At 41.1% G+C, this 19,830-nt stretch overlaps 1 protein-coding gene across 1 annotated transcript; it reads left to right on the top strand.

Annotated features, from left to right (window-relative positions):
- Positions 1-1,302: 1,302 nt before the first annotated feature.
- tmem106bb (transmembrane protein 106Bb) lies at positions 1,303-19,526 on the top strand. Its single transcript, XM_062409757.1, has 8 exons — positions 1,303-1,466; positions 6,940-7,134; positions 8,143-8,206; positions 9,866-10,025; positions 13,730-13,870; positions 13,963-14,012; positions 16,110-16,163; positions 16,260-19,526. The coding sequence occupies exons 2-8, from the start codon at positions 6,948-6,950 to the stop codon at positions 16,396-16,398; spliced, it is 795 nt and encodes a 264-aa protein (XP_062265741.1). The 5' UTR covers positions 1,303-1,466; positions 6,940-6,947; the 3' UTR covers positions 16,399-19,526.
- Positions 19,527-19,830: the final 304 nt, after the last annotated feature.

Raw genomic sequence — 19,830 nt, 5'->3', positions numbered from 1 at the left:
AACGGAATAATCAGGCTCAAAACTAAGGACATCTGATGTTGATCATCAGATGATCTTCAAATAATTGCACTGGATTTAAACATCTTACTGTCTTTGCATTATTTGCCAGGGTTGTGGCAACTGCGGAGCCAAAGCCATTTGTCAATGGGCGAGAGGAAGTGTTCCCTCACATAGACGGAGAATATGCCATCTAACAGGCCAAACAGGTTTGACTGGGATTTAAATTTTACTCTGAGGCCACTGAACTAACCACCACATCAATGTGCTGCCAGTCAGTGTTTCTTTAACAGGAAGCTGTTCTGTTTTGATCAGATGCATCAGGCATCCAGCAATGTCAGTTCCTTGAAATATTTATTGGAAGGTTGGTGTTGATGCCAGAGTTATAAGAAAATAGCCCTTATCATGTTTAAAGTACCAACTGAAGGATATTGTGTTCTATGGGATGTTTGATAGCTCTGAATGTCCCTGTCACACTCAGCACACATTACACAGAGACAGTGAGAAGATGTGCAGTTGCAGCCTGTTCTGGGATTAAAAAGGAATTTGACATCATGAAAACCAAGTGCTGTTAAAAGGCTCTGAAAGTGCATCAAGCTGATGGAGTGAAGGTTGTTTCTTGCTCTACCATTTTCTGCCAGAAATGGAGAAACACTTGAGCCGGTGGAAGAGGCACTGGGGCCAGAGAAAGGAGATGGTCAGTGAAATGACAAAATTAATGATGCTCCTCTGTCCAATAACTCTAACATTGATAAATTGTATGTAAATTATGAACCTATCATCAGTGACAAACACAAAAAATAATGCATCATTTTGTAGTCGTACTTTGCCTCTGAAATCATGACGATGGTGACAAGTGTTTGCTTCCTCTTCATCTTTTTAATGAACTTTAATAATAAACGTAGTAGCAGAACAACACAAAGCACATACACACTGACATAACAAACAAATAAAAAATATACAAGGCCAGGGGTTATAACAGTTTCAAATGAACAAATACAAACTGACAGCGATAAAGTAAAAATATATAATAAATAAATTAACAATATTAACAATAATATTAATAGAAAAAATATTTTTTCATATATTGAATTTAAGGCAAGGACTCAATGTTTTAACTGCTATTATATTACAGGAGGTAGACAATGAACCAATATGGAACTCGTCCTCCTTCATAAAAAGAAGGCTACAATTTTTGTACTTTACATTCATTGATGTGAAAGTTGGCCATTAATATGATGAGGTTGCAAAGAAAAGAACATTTCTAATTCTCTCTTGTAATGTGTGAAACCAAACAAAGCTTCAAACAAAGAGTCCGAGTCTTGTCCTGATCAAGTTTCTGCTTCATGACGCAGTCGCCCTCTGTGACGTCACTGCGTCACAATTGCGCATGTGTGTTTCACAGGAGATAAACAAACCTGCACGAGCCTCGATCTGTTGACGTCTTCTGAACCAACAGTCCCATTCAGGTAATGCTTCACCCGTTTCATTGAAATATCACTGTTTGTCTCACCTTGTCCATCTGCTTCACATGGATACCCTGCAGCTGCATGCAACTACCTAGATAAGTTGCGTTATTGGTCATGGCTGAAATTCGTTTTCGAGCGTATGCTAGTTGTCAATTAGCTAGCGAGCTAACCGGTGTTCCTGTTTAACTGGGGAACATGGCAACATATGTTGTTTGTCGGTTGCAGATTCGTCATTTTCACAAAGCGATACTCTGAAGGTCTCGTTGAAATAAACATCAAACAAAAAACCATCACGAGTTCATATGATATGTCCGTGTCAACATCAGGTTTAGACAAAGTGCTTTTGTTTGATGCTGGTGATCATTACGATGCACACACACCGAGCACGAGTCATATACAAACCTCCCTCACATCAACGAGGTGGAAGCTTGTGCGCTGTTTTGTTAGTAAAGTTGGCGATCGTGATTTTATCGGATGTGTTCGGCTGCATGTGTCCTCTTCCTGTCGCTGCTGGCCGAAGTCAGCTGACGGGATTTTAAAAGATGTGCTCGATGATGAGCTTCAGTCATCTGAGAACGAAAATCAACCAACCGCTCATCATAGTTTTTTGTAGTGTCTGTCATGCAAGTGCTATTTATCCGTGTGTTATCAACAGATGATGTGTCTGAAGTCTGTTGAGTGTGTTGTCAACATGACACATGTGTGGCGAGGCAAGGGCAAATCTGGAAAACTAACTTTATGTCTTCATTGTCATACAACGTGTTGTGTATTTCTTCACTTCTGTCAGAGGACACTGTGCTTTGTAGGAACTGTGTCGGTCGCATGAGTGAGTGAAGTACCCCGTGCAAATAGTACAACTCTGGCTGAGTGGATTCACTGATTGTGTATTTCATGTTGATACGGATTGTGGTCGTGTTGTTGGATAAGTCTCCTTGTGATGGAAATAACATGTTCAGTGTAGAAGAGGAAATGCTCTTCCACACTTAAACCCTTTGAAACATAAGATATTCAAACCCCTTGTAATGGACAACATGGGTCAAAAAAGACCTGTATTCATTCCCTGTGTTATTTCATGCATGGCTGGGTGCTTTATTTGCTATCTTCATTTAGGAGAAGGCTCTTTTGATGACATTGGAGACTCATCTTCTATTGAAGGAGCCTTCTTTATTTATGCAAGCTGGATTCCAAGACACACCCACAACTCCAGCTTGATCCTGTAGAATAAAGTCTAGGTCCTCATTTTCCTAATCCTGTTCTTCATACAGTATCTTTATGAACACATTTAAAGCAAGCCTGAAAAGTTTGTGCCCAACCATACATACACTCTGGATAGAGTGTCTTATTTCAAATATACATACAGACATGAAATAACACAGGAAATGAATAAGGGTAATTTCTGACCAATGTTGTGTATCAAAGGGATAAAATCTTGTCTGCTGATTTTAGCCAGCAGGGACAGGTGGACACGTGAATCTTAACACATTCAATAAAATCACGTTCACTAACTTTACTCACAAAAACACTGCAGGAGTTTCTACCTCATTGATGTGAGGTTTGTGTTATGTGCATTGTAATGATCACAAGCGTCAAACAAAAGCACTTTGCGTGGAGTTGATTTATATTGTTGTCTAAAGTGATGTTGGCACGGACATATTATATTATCTCGTGATGGGTTTTTGTTTGATGATTATTTCAACGAGACCTTAAAAAATGACGAATCTGCGACAAAGTCTGCAACCGACCGACAACATCTTGAATAAAGACAACAAATCAACGGTTGCCATGATCCCCAGTTAAACTAGATCCCCGGCTTGTTGTTATTCAAGTGGGATGTGTCTGTAACAGGTCATTTAGCCTGATTGGTCTCATTTTGTGATCTAACGTTACACCCCCATTGACAGTAACTTCTTCCCTGACAGCATATTACAGGACACCAGTTCAAACTGTACGTTTTCAGGCCTGAACTGAGCTAGCGGTTGGAGCTAATTGAAGAACGGACATGCTAACGCCCAATAAGCTAATCCACTTTGTTTGGTAAACAGAGCCTGAAGTAGCTCCTCATTATGAACATCCGAACGTGTTGACCTGTGGATTTACTGACACGGCAGATAACACACTGTGGGAAAGCATCTTATTTACTTTTCATTGACGAACTGATCAGATGACAGAACAGATCCCAGCATCTGAATGATTTACTACTGTCAGTCAATAAATATAATAACTTTATTTGCCACTTATCTCTAAAGAAAATGTGGAAAAACTGCAAAGTGAAACTAAAAAGCTGTTGAGTAGAATCGTATGGCAGACGTGTCATTAAAGTTGAGCTATTTGACCAATAGTTTGTTTGGAGATGAAAGAAGATATTTCTAACTATCCTGTGACACGGGATGTAAAATAGGCTATAGTTGCACCTTGGTCGTTATTTCCTAACAGATGACAGTGACTCATTAGTGTGTGCAGTCTGTGGTTCAGGACAGGAATATGGTAGAAGTGTGCACCTTCACTATCAATCATCAATAAAATTTTATTTGTATAGCCCATATTCACAATTTGTCTCATAGGGCTTTAACATGGTGTTGCATCCTCTGTCCTTAACCCTCAACAAGAGTAAGGAAAAACTATTTAAAGGAACACTATTACCCTTTTAACAGTGTACAAATACGTAGAAACCTCCTCACCCCCACACCCCCTCCCCAGTCATCCTCTACCCCCTCTCTATAACTGATGATCAGGTGAGAAGCCAACTCAAGAAGATCAAGGCAAGGAAGGCCCCGGTATCAGCCCAAGACTGCTCAAGGACTGTGCTGACCAGCTCTGTGGTGTGATCAGGCTTTTGTTCAATCTAAGCCTGAGCCTGGAGAAAGTCCCAGCCCTGTGGAAGACCTCCTGTGTGGTCCCGGTGCCGAAGACGCCGCGCCCCAAGGAGCCAAACCACTTCAGGCCAGTTGCCTTGACTTCTCACCTGATGAAGACGATGGAGAGGATTATCCTGAGACACCTACGACTGCTGGTGGGCACACAGCTGAACCCCCTGCAGTTTGCTTACCAGCCTGGGATTGGGGTGGACGACTCAGTTACCTACCTGCTGCACAGATCCCTGCTACACCTGGAGGACAGCAGGAACACTGTGAGGGTCATGTTTTTTGACTTCTCAAGTGTATTCAACTCCATCCAGCCTTCACTGCTCAAAGTGAAGATGGAGAACGTGGGAGTGGACCAACACCTGGCTGCATGGACAACAGACTACCTCACCAAGAGACCACAGTATGTGAGGCTCCATCAATGTGTGTCTGACGTGGTGCTCTGCAGCACAGGTGCCCCTCAGGGTACGGTGCTCTCCCCTTTCCTCTTCACCCTCTACACCTCCGACTTCACCCACAACACCACACACTGCCACATCCAGAAGTTCTCTGATGACACAGCCATCGTTGGATGTGTTCCTGAGGGGAATGACCTGGAGTACAGGGCGGTCATCACAGACTTCGTCAGCTGGAGTGAGCTGAACCAGCTTCAGCTGAACACCAGCAAGACGAAGGAGATGATCGTGAACTTCCGGAAAAAAGCATCCAACTTAACACCAGTGAACATCAAGGGATTGGACATAGAGGTGGTGGAGAACTACAAATTCCTGGGGGTTCACCTCAACAACAAACTGGACTGGTCTGAAAACACACATGCCCTCTATAAGAAGGGCCAGAGCCGCCTCCATCTGCTGAGGAGGCTGAGGTCCTTCGGAGTGTGCAGGGCTCTCCTAAGGACTTTTTATGACTCTGTGGTGGCCTCAGCCATCTTCTCGGCTGTGGTCTGCTGGAGGGGGGGTAGCACGGACAGAGACAGGAGCAGGCTCAACAGACTGATAAGAAGAGCGAGCTCTGTCCTGGACTGTCCTCTGGACTCCATTGAGGAAGTGGGGGACAGAAGGATGTTAGCCAAGCTGGCGTCCATCATGGGCAACACCTCTCTCCCCCTACATGACATTGTGGGGTCCCTGAGCAGCTCCTTCAGCAGCAGACTGTTACACCCACGTTGTAAGAAGGAGAGGTTCCGCAGGTCCTTCATCCCGGCTGCAGTCAGGCTCTACAACACCAGCACCACCTGATAATGTTATAGTCCCTGTCTATTATCTCTATCTCCACTAAACCTCTCATCATAGCTGTATTTGTATTTTTCTTATTTATGTTTGTATTTTTCTATCTATATTTATATCATGGTCACTTAAAATGGTTACATTGCAATATTTATATTTCCAGTATGCTATCTTGTAGTATTATTTATATTATGGTCACTTACTTTTTAATTATTTTTAATTATTTTCTGTATCATGGTCATTACTGTTGCATATTTTAGTTTTTATTACAATAACACTTAACATCATTCCACTTTATCCCCAGCACCTGCTTTTGCACAGTGTCTGTTTTGCAGGTTGTTTGTTTCTGTACTCTTATTATGTGTAGTTTTAGTAGTAGTGTACATATTGTCATCTTTTTTTTTATTGTGCTTCGGCACTGTTACTTTAATTCTGTTTTTCTATTATTGCTGTAACAAGTTAATTTCCCCATTGTGTGGATAAATAAAGAAATCTAATCTAATAGATCCACATGTGAGGGATCCCTCTCCCAGGACAGACAGAAGTGCAATAGATGTCATGGTTAAAGGAGAACATCATCAAGATTAAGTTTTTAGCCTCATGATTCGATTTTATGATTCAGCAGTTTAGACTTTAGACAGGTGTGGCCTAGTCTAGACGCCACCTGGCCCCAGATTGCCCCCCTGAGCAGCACTACTGCACTGGGGCCCATTACTTAGCAGGTCAACAAGTGACTCGGCTCCTCCGTTGTTTTCCAATCACTGACATTTTGACCTGGTCTTTATAAAAACTGCTGAGCTCATATTTATGTTCCTGGATAAACAAGGCGTTGCTTCTTCTGCATCAATGAAGTTAAAACATTGCGTTGCTTCACGCTCTGCGGGAAGAAACTTCTGTCTGCTCGTCTTTGTCCCTCTTCACGTCCAAAAATTTACATGTATTTAGTTCACTTTAATCCTGATGTCCTGATTGTGCCTGTCATGTTACGTCCATTGTTGTGTAGCAGGTTTAAACATGTGTTTTATAAACTTGAGAGCCAAATCAAACAAACACAAAGTAAAGCTCAGCCTGTACGTGTCTTAATAACTTCTGATCTATTAATTGTTAAAGTGTAAAGCGAGGGCAGGTCAGAGGGGGAGTGAGGAGGAAGCAGACTCTGACAATAGACTGACACAGGACGAACGGACCTTTTTATTTTGGGTCTGTCCTGATCCTGTAGCAGCACTGGTTATAGTTATTTAGCAGTGAAACAAAGAATAGAGCGGAAAACATTAATCAATTTTGTTTTGGTTTAAAGCATTACTAAGCCCAGGTGTGGGCAACGTTGTAATATTAAGGTTTACTGCGAACCACACACTTCATTTGTTTGCCTTCCTTGTTTTCTAGGAGTGACTATGGGGAAGTCAATTTCCCACCTCACCAAGCAGACAAGCGATGACGAGGACCGGCTCTCCTCTCCTGAGGACGATCAAACTGAGGATGGCAAGGACGGAGACGTCTCCCAGTTTCCTTACGTGGAGTTCACAGGAAGGGACAGTGTGACATGTCCCACATGTCAGGGAACAGGGAGGATACCCAGAGGTAACACACCTGTGTGCACAGCCTGGGTTGAGAAAGTCAAGCTCTTATAGAAGCAGAATGAAGACTGAAAAGTGTGCTGTCTTACATGGCCTGGTCCAACATAATTAGACAGTAACCAGTAGAGATGAGCCGGATACTCGGCTGAAACGAGTAACCGGTACGGATAAAGCACTTTTGCCGAGCACGAGTATTATACGAGTAATACGAGTCAACATCTGTGCTCGGACTGAATGCATATCCTCACACAGCGTCACAGCGCTCCTCCCCTTCACACACCGCTCTGCTCACTCACTCACAGAACAGCTCTCTGTCTCTCAGTCACTCAGGTTCGCGGGTCTTTAAGTTTGTTTTTATTTCAGTTTGTACTTACTTATTAACCAGTAGAGGTCTGTTAAACGTGGGTTCGTTCAGACGTGGTGCTGGTAGAAAGGGACTCGCGTTGCGTCTTGGCCTGTCGGAGATTTTTTTTTTTTTTTTACTTCACGCATTGAGTGTCTGACTACTCTCTAGCGTCTGGCTACTCTCTCTCTCTCTCTCTCCCTCTCTCTCCCTGCCGGTCGTTGGAGTTTTTTTTTTTTTTTTTAAACCGTCAGTTGGCTCTAACCAGTTTTATTTTACTTCACGCACTGAGTGTCTGACACATTCTAGGTAGAAGTGGTATAAAAAATATTACAAATTAAGCTACACACACACACACTCCCCCTCTCTCTCTCTGTCTCTCTCTTACTCACTCATACGCACACTCACACCCACACTCCCGGGTTAAATCACACCCACTTCCGGGTTAGGCCCCGCCCACTCCGAGTACGGATACGGATACAGATAATTCATATATGGTTAACAGATACAGATACAGATACAGATAATGCTGTACTCGCTCGTCCCTAGTAACCAGTGATAACCCAGAGATAAACCAGGGGGATGTTGTAAAATAGGCGGTAATTGTGCCATGGACTCAGTTTCTTCACAGCTAGTAGTAACTCATCAGTGTTTGTTCTCTGTTTTCAGGACAAGAAAATCAATTGGTGGCATTGATTCCATACAGTGACCAAAGGCTACGGCCCAGGAGGACGTAAGTACTTGCATCTGTGTGTGTGTGTGTCATTTGTAGAGAACAACCCACATTATTTAAGATTTGAACAATTTCTACATCACAATCAACAGTTTAATGCATGAATAGAGATTGCAGAATTAAAGCTACACGGCTAATGCAAGCAATATAATAATTTCTCTGTTTTTATCATAATTTTTTATTAACTACATTTTTTAACTTGTAAATGTGCTTTACTTTGGCATTGGCCACAAGAAACACATTTTAAAAGCAAAAAATTAAGAACTGAATTAATGGTTCTCACTATGGTTCAACAGAAAGCTTGATTAGATGGTATCACAGTATTAGCTTATTGCCCAGGGCAGCGGTCGGCAACCTGCGGCTCCGGAGCTGCATGCGGCTCTTAAGCCCCTCTGCAGTGGCTCCCTGTACAGTGCATGTTGCGCATATTTTTCACGAACGGTGAACTTAACGAATCAGTTTTAATATGATGAACGTGAGTGAACGTCACGTTGACGTTAATTTTTTAAATAATCATCGTATCAGGCCATCATGAAATACCAGGAGCGGGTGAATGTGTGTGCTTGTGTGTGTGTGTTTGCGCGCTCCCAGATAGCCGACACACGCAGAGCCAGGGCTCCGCCCCCCGCCCTGATCCCCGCTCACTCGCTCAGAGAGACACAGTGAGATCGGAGCTCGTTCACATGGAGCAGCCTCTCAGTGACTGACCGGCTGCTTCACAACAGTGGAAACAGTGAAAACATCGAGTTTCTCTGGTCTCACCTGATCAGAGATCAGCGCAGCAGCTTCTTGATCAGAGCAGAAGCTGCAGGTGGTTTGTACCGATCTGCAGTTTCTGTGTCGGCCTCCAGTCTGACCTGCTCTCACGTTTTTTCAGCAACTAAAATATGCGTCACATCCTGTTACGTCCCGGCGCTCTTCCCTGCAGGTCGCTAATTTATAGTTACGACCCCCGGCCTCGGTAAACTAATCATGGATAAGTCCCAGAAAATAAAAGTCTGGGAGGAAAATAGAGTTTAATTCTGCGTGGACAAATTAATTTTGCTTTTACTGCCACCGATGCTGTCTTACATGTATGCTTGATATGTGGCGAGGAATTAGCAAACAATAAGAAATGTAATGTTGAAAGATATTTCCAGAGCAAGCACATAGCATCTGCTGAAAAATTCTGTGTTTAATTTATTCCAAAGTAGGCCCACACATGTATTTTGTTCTCCAATTCATAAGAGTTTGGTGTTTTCCTATTTTGTAACAGGTTAAAATAGCAGTAAAATGTCAACAGTTTTTTTTGTCGCTCTATTATTTAATAAATGCAACCAACCAACGTTTTTATAAATATTGTATAACTATATATATATATATAACTTTATAACCTGTGTTATCAAATATGTTGTACGGCTCCAGACAGATTTAATTTGGGGGAAGAGGGGGCGAAATGGCTCTTTCGATAGTAAAGGTTGCCTACCCCTGGCCCAGGGCTATTGTCCTTCTTGATATTTCTTGAGTGGCGCAATTAGTACCTGGACTTAATAACTGTTGGACAATGAGAGCAACATAATAACAAAAAAGTGTGCACATTTCAAATGAAACTCGTCTCACAAATTTGTTATCACTGTGTGATTAGGAAGGAAATTAAGCAGTTGTCTATGTCTCCTACAGGAAGTTGTATGTCTCAGCGTCAGTGGTGGTCTGCCTGTTACTGTCCAGTCTGGCCGTGTTCTTCCTCTTCCCTCGTTCCATCGACGTCTCCTATGTTGGGGTGAAGTCTGTTTTTGTCAGCTACGACCAAGACAAGCGCAGCGTCTATCTCAACATCACAGTGAGTTTTTCCATTCCTGAAACTGCTTAAATCTGCAGTGTGATTCACGCCTGTGCAGAAAACCTCCTGCTGTGTTGTGCATGTGTGAAACGCAAACTGCCTGTAGGGCCGTACACAATTCTCCAGACCCTACCGGAAAACGTCTATGTGCGGCCCAGAAAAATCAATCAATCAATCAAATTTTATTTGTATAGCCCATATTCACAAATTACAATTCATCTCATAGGGCTTTAACAGGGTGTGACATCCTCTGTCCTTAACCCTCAGCAAGCGTAAGGAAAAACTACAAAAAAACCCTTTTAACAGGGTAAAAATATGTAGAAACCTCAGAGAGAGCCACATGTGAGGGATCCCTCTCCCAGGACGGACAGAAGTGCAATAGATGCCACGTGCAGGAGAACATCAGCAATAATCAAAGTCTCTAGCAGCATTGATGAAGCACAGTCCATGCTCAGCAACCATCTAGACCACGATCCACCATCCAGACCAGACGCCACTTCAGTCCTCAGTCACCGTCCACCGCCGCCCACCAGGAGGACCCATCACAAGCCACCACTGCGGTCCTGGTCCACCGCCCGTGCCCAATGCCAACGCGACACAGGGTCCGCCACCAGCACCACGATCAGCCCACATGACTCAGAATCCGCCACACTGGATCCAACACCGCGACCCCCGGTGCGCGATCCACAAACCGTAATCCATGGTGCGGCCACAGAGGCCCTGGATCTGCGGGTGATAAAGCAAAGGGATTCCGGGGAAGGGGGATAGGGATGGAGAAGAGGAAGGAGAAGCTGGAAAGAGAAGCTCCGTGTGTCATGTGTCATAAAATAGAACAAGTAACGTTCTGGCGCACTAATTAGCTCTAACTATAAGCTTTATCAAAAAGAAAGGTTTTGAGCCTACTTTTAAACGAACAGATGGTGACTGCCTCCCGAACTGAAAGTGGTAGATTATTCCACAGCCGAGGGGCTTGATGGCTAAAAGCTCTGGCTCCTACTCTACTTTTAGAGAATTTAGGGACGACAAGTAGGCTTGAATTCTGGGAGCGGAGTGCTCTAGTGGGTTTATAAGGTATTAACAGCTCTTTAAGGTATAAAGGCGCTATATTATTAAGGGCCTTGAAGGTGAGGAGGAGAATTTTAAATTCTATTCTAGATTTAACTGGAAGCCAGTGTAGTGATGCTAATATTGGAGAAATGTGCTCTCTTCTCTTTGTTCTCGTCAGGACACGTGCTGCAGCATTTTGGACAAGCTGTAGAGTCTTTAACGACTTCCTGCTGGAGCCTGATAATAATGAATTACAATAGTCCAGTCTCGATGTAACAAAGGCGTGGACTAGTTTTTCTGCATCTTTTTGTGAAAGGACATGTCTAATTTTTGAAATATTACGCAAGTGGAAAAAAGCGGTCCTAGAAATTTGTTTTAAGTGACTATTAAAGGATAAATCAGGATCGAAGATCACTCCCAAGTTCCTGACTGTTTCATTGGAAGCAAGGGCAATGTCGTCTAGCGCAGCTATATCATTAGATAATGCATCTCTAAGGTGTTTGGGGCCAAGTATTATAACCTCTGTTTTGTCTGAGTTTAATAAGAGAAAATTGCGGGTCATCCAGGTTTTTATGTCCTTGAGACATGTTCGAAGTTTAGTTAATTGATTACTTTGTTCAGGTTTTATTGACAAATATAACTGGGTGTCATCCGCATAGCAGTGGAAATTTACCGAGTGTGTCCTGATAATGTTTCCTAGTGGAAGCATATATAATGAGAATAAAATTGGGCCGAGCACAGAGCCCTGTGGAACACCATGATTAACTTTGGTGCGCACAGATGACTCATCATTAATTTGCACAAATTGGGAGCGATCAGAAAAATACGATTTAAACCAGTTAAGGGCGGTTCCATTAATGTTAATTAACTGTTTTAGTCTTTGTAATAAAATTTGATGGTCAATTGTGTCGAATGCTGCACTGAGATCTAACAGAACGAGGACAGACACAAGTCCCTGATCTGAGGCTATTAAAAGGTCATTAGTGACTTTTGCCAAGGCTGTCTCTGTACTGTGATTGGCTCTAAACCCCGATTGAAAGTCTTCATATATATTATTTTCCTGGAGAAACTCACACAGCTGATTGGCTAAAAAGGATGTGAAGACATTTTTCTGATGTATCAGAATGATCACAAATTTAAAACTGTAAACATGAGTGATGCTGGAGTCCGTTGAGTAATAATGTACCAAATGAGGTGGTGAAAAACACAAGAGTAGTACCCTCCCCATTTGCAAACATCATGTGTTAGTGTTTCTTTTTTGCCGACTGTCGCTATCTGCACGGTCGATGCCAACAAAGATGAACTCTGGACTGATGCATGCGGGAATTTTTACAATCTGCTGTCTTCAGTTGAAGTGAATAGCAGGTAGGAGCAAACATTTGTAAGAAATATAATGTTAGGACACCTTTACAAGGGGAAAAAAGAGCACCCAGACACTATTACGACTAGTATGCTTGGAGTTTCTAGATGACCACCAGTTGCACCAGATATATTCAGGCATTGATCTACTTAAACGATTCTGAGTAGGTGGTGAGCTTAAGATAGAGACAAGTGTTAAAGAGCAGTTATGTGTCAGAGCTTTAAAAGGGGTGGGAGTAGTATTTTAAATCTAACCATAGCTGGGGTCATGACGTCCAGACTGGCTTTAATAAAAATGAGTCAAGTGAACACTTGAGTCTCGCTTTAGTACAGATCAAGAATGAGCCTTTCGGTCAAACTCCAGTCAACTGCTGTAAGATAAGATTTCATCCAACTACAAACAAATGATAATACTGAGAGCAACAAAATAAAAACGACAACACATCCAGACATGAAAGAGGTTAAAACAATGAAGTCTGAAAAGAAAAAAGATCTTTAGCAAGGGCGGGTTGATGTAAAAAATGTGTGTCATTGACGTAGACGACAGAGACAAAGATGTCTGGAGAGTTTGAGCCGATGAGGTGTCAGGGTGTAAACATGAGCACATGATTTATGCAGCAGAGTTAATACGTCACTTCCTGCCTCTGTCTGCTTCCCCCCCCCTGCTGCCCCACCTCTCGCCTGAATAACATTGAGGATTTGTTGCTATTTTAACTCGTCTGTGCAGAGAACCTCCCATAACATATTTTGTGCAATGTGAGATGATTTTCATAATTTCTTAGATTTCTCAGAGAACAATTCATGGATCATGACAAAAAGATTATACATGTTTAGGGCATTGACATTTATGAATGTGTAAAATATCAAATCTAATGTAAAATCTAGTGAATTTAAATGTGGATTCATAAAGGGACTTTTGGTGGAGGTATGCACTCTACTGACCGTTCTAGTTTGAAAACGGAAATTGAATTTGTCTTAAAGGTTCAGTGTGTAGAAATAAGTGACATCTAGTTGTAAAGTGTTACGTTGCAGCTGAATACCCCTCACCTTACCCTCCCCTAACAAGAGAAAATGTGGTAGCAGTAAAGTTGTCATAAAAACTCAAACATAAAAATTTGTTTAGTTTTGTCCAGTTTGTGCTACTTTAAAAACATGGCGGCCTCCGTAGAGAGGACCCGCTCCCGATTTTAATATAAAGTAGTTTCTAGGGTAAATAAACAAGTTTCTGCCAATAGATCCCTTTTACCTAAATCTTAAACACTGGACCTTTTAAACCTTTCTGCTACTTCTCCTTTCAGAACACTCTCAACATTACAAACAACAACTACTACTCAGTGGAGGTGGCCAACATCACAGCCCAGGTGCAGTTTGCAAAGACAGTAATCGGTAAAACCCGCATCAAAAACATCATTGCCATCAGCCCTCTGGACAAGAAACAGGTACAGCCCAGTGTTTGTTCACCAAGTCACCACCTGTCCCTGTGGATACAACTCTACAGCGCAGTTATTATTAACTGCTTTTCTTTTTCTAGACTGATTATATGGTTCCCACCATCATCGCAGATGAGATGAGCTACATGTTGTAAGTATTGTGTGTGCAGAGCATGGGAAGTAATGTTGATTTTTAATTTTTTTTTAAGCTCAGCACCTCTGGCTGTTAAGTAAATAGGGGAGGAAATAGATAATTTTTTTCAAGCATCTTCCTGTCAGTAATGTGCTGTCATTAGCTATTATTTTCTTCTGTTTAAGAGATTCTTACCAAAACATAGCCAGTTGAATAATAGTAAAATATCTTTTATAAGCAAATCAGTAGAAATTATTTTTATATTTGCAGGTTCAACTCTAACCACATGGTTGCAGTACCAGCTTTTCATAAAAATCACTCGAAAAACTAGAGCATTGCTCATTGTAAATGGGATATCATTATTTACCTAACTAGTGTTATGTTTTCATACAATGCATGATGACTACTTCAGAAGTCCGGCCTTTAAGCTTAAGGTCACAACTCACAACTGCCAAACAGGAGGAAATTCTATGAATGTTGCAATGACATCAGCACCTAATCTAAAATCAATTATCAAAATGATGTGGCTGCAAATTTGACCCGAGGTTTGACCCAGTTACCGACCACTGCTTTAGTTTATCTAGGGTTGTTGAAGAAGAATTGTTCAACTTTTTCAGTAGACTGGAGGCGCACTGGCTTGCCCCCACTGACTTCTAGTTTCTTGTTTATTCAAATTGTTTTAATATTGAAGGTACAACATGTTCAAACTCTGCACTTCACTTCCTTGGGCAATTCACATTTCACATTTTAAGTGTAAAGTACTGCTGGGCGATATATGGAATATACTCAATATATCGCGGCTTTTATCAGGTGCGATGTATAAAATTACATCAGCCCGATCGAGTGTAAATTGTCACATGAATGTTTTAAGCAGCATGAAATTCTCCTTGAGTTACGCTTTTCTCTTCTCTCTTCTCATGCTCCTCTCACGCAGACTGCTCACTCGCTGGATGTTCGGGGGAGTGAACTTTTTGTATCAGGAGGGAAAGGACTCAGAGCATGAGAGAGCGAAAGTGAAGAGTCCCAATGAGTTGACGATAGTTAAGAGACGGTTATTGACAGTTTGTTCATATTCTTTGTGAACGCTGAACCAAACAAATGAGTTTACAAATGATGAGCATGAACGGCGTTCACTCCAGCGAAAGTGATACGTGAAGCAGCCTGTTAGTGACTTTGTTCAAGAACATTAGAAACAAACAGTGAAAACACAGAGTTTATGATAACATTATATATTAATATCAGCTGCTCAATTATCAGAAGACCCCGACATTTATATTTGACTCGTAACAATGTCATTTACACCTTGTTTTAAGCCTAAACGCTTAAATAGCTGCCTGGCGAGGTGCATTCAGGGACTGTCGGAAAGGCTAACGTCTGCTAGCTTAGCCACTTCTTGTGGACTTTTATGAATTCTACCTTTGTACAGTGATTTAGAGGAGATTTCAAAATATCAAGATTTATATTGTGTTTTAGGCCATATCGCCCAGCCCTAGTGTAAAGGTTAGACGATTAGATAAAGAGTTTGTAAGATATGCTTTCCACATACAGTCAGACAGGCACGTCTAGTAAATCAGTAGGCAGATATATAATAAATGCTCAGAAAGTAGTGCAGGAACCGATTTCAATTTGCACTTTCGTTCTCCTCGCACTTGTCTCTGCAAGGGTTTAACCTTTTGTAAGCATCAGTGTGATGTGTAAGAGTTGATCTTATGTAAGAGTTTCTACAGTCTTATGGCCTCTTTTCACACCCCCACCATTTAAAGTACCTCTATTAAGATAGATAAGTAGAACCTTACAGAGCTGCCAGCATGGCTGTTCTTGTGTCCCTCACAGCAGTTGTTAAACAATGTTTAGTAATTAGGTAAAAATATTGTATTGCTGGAATGCAGCTGAAATTATGATTCAGACATTTTTTGTTAAATATCAGTGTTATTATATGATGTGACCCCACCCTGAATTTGAGAGACCCACCTTAGCTGTGACTTTTAATCTTTACTGTTATTAATCCACTCAGACGTCACATGTTTTTGCAGTTTCTCCCTGCTTGAAAACATTATCAGTCATTTTCTAATTGCTCCACTATGCACAAGTACTAATATTTGTTTTGTTTCCCAGTGACTACTGCACCCTGCAAACCATCAGGGTTCACAACATTGTCGTCATGATGCAGTAAGTTGTGTCGATCCTCCTTCATTTATTCTAATCAAATCTGCACCATTGAGTTGACTGTGTAAGCTCCAACCTGTGCCTTACCACCCTCTGCAGAGTCACTGTCACAACAACGTACTTTGGCCATGTGGAGCAGGTGTCTCAGGAGATGTACCAGTATGTGGACTGTGGAGGGAACACAACCTCTGTCAGAGGGATGCCCCAGCCCTTTAACATCCCACACCCTGCTGAGTAACCCCCACCTGTGTGTTCCTCACTGGCCCTGACTCAGGCCCTGGATGGTCACCTTAGGTGCTTTGCGGTGTTCCCTCTTCTTCCTACCTGCAGGGTCTAACAATCTGCTGTTGACATGAAAGTGTGGAGTGGAATTCAAAACCAACACAAACAAAGTCTACACTGAAATGAGAATTGCACCCAGAAAATTTTGCAAAGCAAAAGTGTTGACTTGTGTGTGGAGGATCACTGCATTCAGCAAAGAAAGCAAATCAACAGGAGTGCTTTGCTAATTAAGAGATCTGTATCCAAAAGATGTTTTTGAAACAATTACAAGTGAACTGTTTTTTAATTAAGAGCTCCTTATCTACTAAGTACAAAGTTTCTCTTAACTCGTGTTTGAAATAATACAAAGGTGTTTCATACATACAAGATCCCTGACTCGTAATTATAAGAAAACAATTAAGCAAAAATAATACTTGTAGTTATGAAAAGACCACTGCAGTAAGTAGTAAACAGTGCAATTGCAGATACACGTGTCATAACTACCAGACCTGTATTTGACCGTTGGGAGAAAAAATATCTATAATAATCAAGTTTTTGCAGAAAAACCCAATCCCAAAATAAAAAAAAATCTTTTAAAATTTCAAAATCATTACCTTGAAATTAAGAGAGGAGAATTTGCTACACTTTAGTATAAATAGATTTAGTTTAAGAATTATATCGATAATTCATAGATTAAACAAAATATTTTTTTAACTCTGGGATCCATATTTTTTAATATGAATCATTATGAGATGCTAATATATGATTCTAGCGAATGTGGCAAATCTTTTTCTCTTTTAAGAGTGCAGTGTGCACTCCACAATGTTGACTGGTTTAGGTGGCCCGCTATTCAGCTGCAAATGTGGGTGGGTGTGTGTTTGATGGTCCAGTTTCAGCTCGGACTTTTCAGTTTCACTTTTCCACCTCTTGTGTGTTGTAGTGTATGAGAATGTGAGGCGATCTCAAAGCTGAGAGCAGTTCATTGTTTCACTAACAAAAAGTTTTTTCGCTGCTTCATTAAGTTGTCTTCTTTTGTTTATGTAGGCCTGCTGATTTTATCTCTAATATAAGTGCCAACATGATACCTGAATTTCAATCCCAACTTTGTTTTACGATATCTTTGTTTGCAGTGTTGAGGTTTGATGCCAGCACCAATTTCAATATAAGAAGTGGTGGCACATCTGTCGTTTCCATGATGTAAGATTAGGTTTATAGTTACATGAGTCACCATCATATCTCAACTGTAGTTATATCCAGAGTATCTAGTAGCCTAAAGGGTTGCTCTGTTTTCCTGCCTGACATGCTGAAAGTAAGGTATTGGATTCAATGCTTTCTAATGTCTGCTGAAATATAACATCTGTTATCATGACAATGCTCTTAAATAATCTTGGATTTTCAGAAAAGGGCGTATGTTAGAAAAATAAGCTGAAAAACTTCATTATTATTTATACCATTTAAACCATAATGCACTACATAGGTCTATTTAAAGGGCACATTTTATTATAGGTCTCAAGATCTCTAAAACATGCCTATAGTAGCTTTTGGCTGTCAGGTGCTCAGTATTGGTTTGTTGCTAAAATGGAGGCTTTCCTTTTTTCCAATTTAAAGTTTGAGGTGAACATTCTGATGGGGGCAGGTGGTGACAATTTCTGATGTGTTAGCTCTCTAACTTTTAAGAGAAAGTCTGTTTTGTTTTTTTATCATTCCACTGTCGGGATAGATGTTTTTAATCTAATGTTTGCAAATTAAAGAGTTATGGCTTCTTTACACCAGAATTCAAAATAACATTTGGAGTAAAGTTGGTTAATTTCAGTGAAATCAATAGAATCCCTCAGCTGGGAGGAAGTTAATTTCATCACATCTTGCACATCATCTTCAACTTTGGGAAACTTTGAGATATTTCAGCCAGTAAACAAAAGCAAAAGTCCTTAGGTGATCAGGGGCCTCATTTGTTAAACAGTGAGTGAGATTCATTCGAATTTATAAAATCGTGCCCATGCTGACCTGAACCATTGCTCACTTTATAATTCACTGTCTGGCCGTGAATGTGGATCTGCTGCTATGTCGGCCTTGTACAAGCCCACATTCACCATAAATGGTCAATACAAAGCACCTCATGAATATTAAATTATCCTGCTGATCAAAGGGTTTCCAGCATGAGTCATGACCGTCACGGCATCAAGCGATGAGAAGAGGAAGCTAAACTTTCTGACACTAACATCGAGGTGTTTGTTAGTGAGGTGGAGGTGAAGAGAGATTATATGGGAAAGCGGTGATGTCACTAATAAAGAAAGTGCACTAATACGCTGCAGCTGCTGTTGTTATAATAGTACTTGAGAGTGAGCACGATAGATTGAATCGAGCCTGAATTAAAAAAAGATCCAATTCAAAGGTGCAGTCAAAAGAAAAACACTATCAGAATGTGAGGGGACTACTGTTCATATTTCAATCATCCAAAACTGCAGGATTATTAAATTCAGAGACAGATGTGATGTCCTCAATCTATAGAATTTAACAGAATTTTTATTGTATGCCTGTGTTTGTACTGGGATTGTTGGGTTCGGGTGGTCTGTGTCATACTGAACTAACGCCATCGTCATGGTTACAAAACTCTGATTGCTGAACCCAAGTTTCCTCATCCATTCATTCACGCACAGTGTTAGAGGACATTATTAAAACCTACTAATGACTCGGCTCTGCTACTCCACTGTTTATATGTCTAAACTTGATTTGCTGGTTGGAGTTTGTCGTCTTCTTCAATTAAGTGAAAGTTAGTTTTAGTGTTAATGGTGAAGTGGGTCATTAATATGGCTTCAGTTCACCACCAAGAGCATTGAGTTTATTCTGTCTTCATTCCTAATAGGTTGAGGAGAATAAACTACATATTTTGTTCCAATATAGAAAAGCACACTTGAATTGTTATTAATCCAAAATGCACCTGTAACAATCCCCATGAAAACTTTACTGTAGTAGTAGTATTTATTTAGGACTCCTAACATAGACCTTTAACAACCCACTTGAACAATAACTTTTAAAAAACATGACTCCTACCTCTTCTGACATGTTGTTGCTATGTATTTGTTTTGAGTAAAGTTTTACAATCAAGGAGTGAGGTGTTGTTTTTTTTACATCTTCTAACCGCACCCTACTAAATTGTAAAAGGCAAACGGACTTTTACTGTTTCTCAATTAATAACAGATTGTTATCAACGGCTCATAGGGCTCCACACACTACGTGTTCACAGTTTACTGTACCCATCATACATCTTTCACGCACAAAGATGCCCCAGATTATTGCACTTTGATGTCCCCCTCCACTCCCCCCTGCACAATCGTACATGTTTGGTGTCAGCTAAGGCTAAATGGCCTTACCTCTATAATGACATTATTCCAAATCTGCTCTCAAGCAT

This window comes from Platichthys flesus, chromosome 17 (genome assembly GCF_949316205.1).
Source record: "Platichthys flesus chromosome 17, fPlaFle2.1, whole genome shotgun sequence".
In the NCBI taxonomy this organism is placed as follows: domain Eukaryota; kingdom Metazoa; phylum Chordata; class Actinopteri; order Pleuronectiformes; family Pleuronectidae; genus Platichthys; species Platichthys flesus.
Note: the sequence above shows the minus strand (reverse complement) of the source record. Positions and strands in the feature narration are given on the sequence as shown.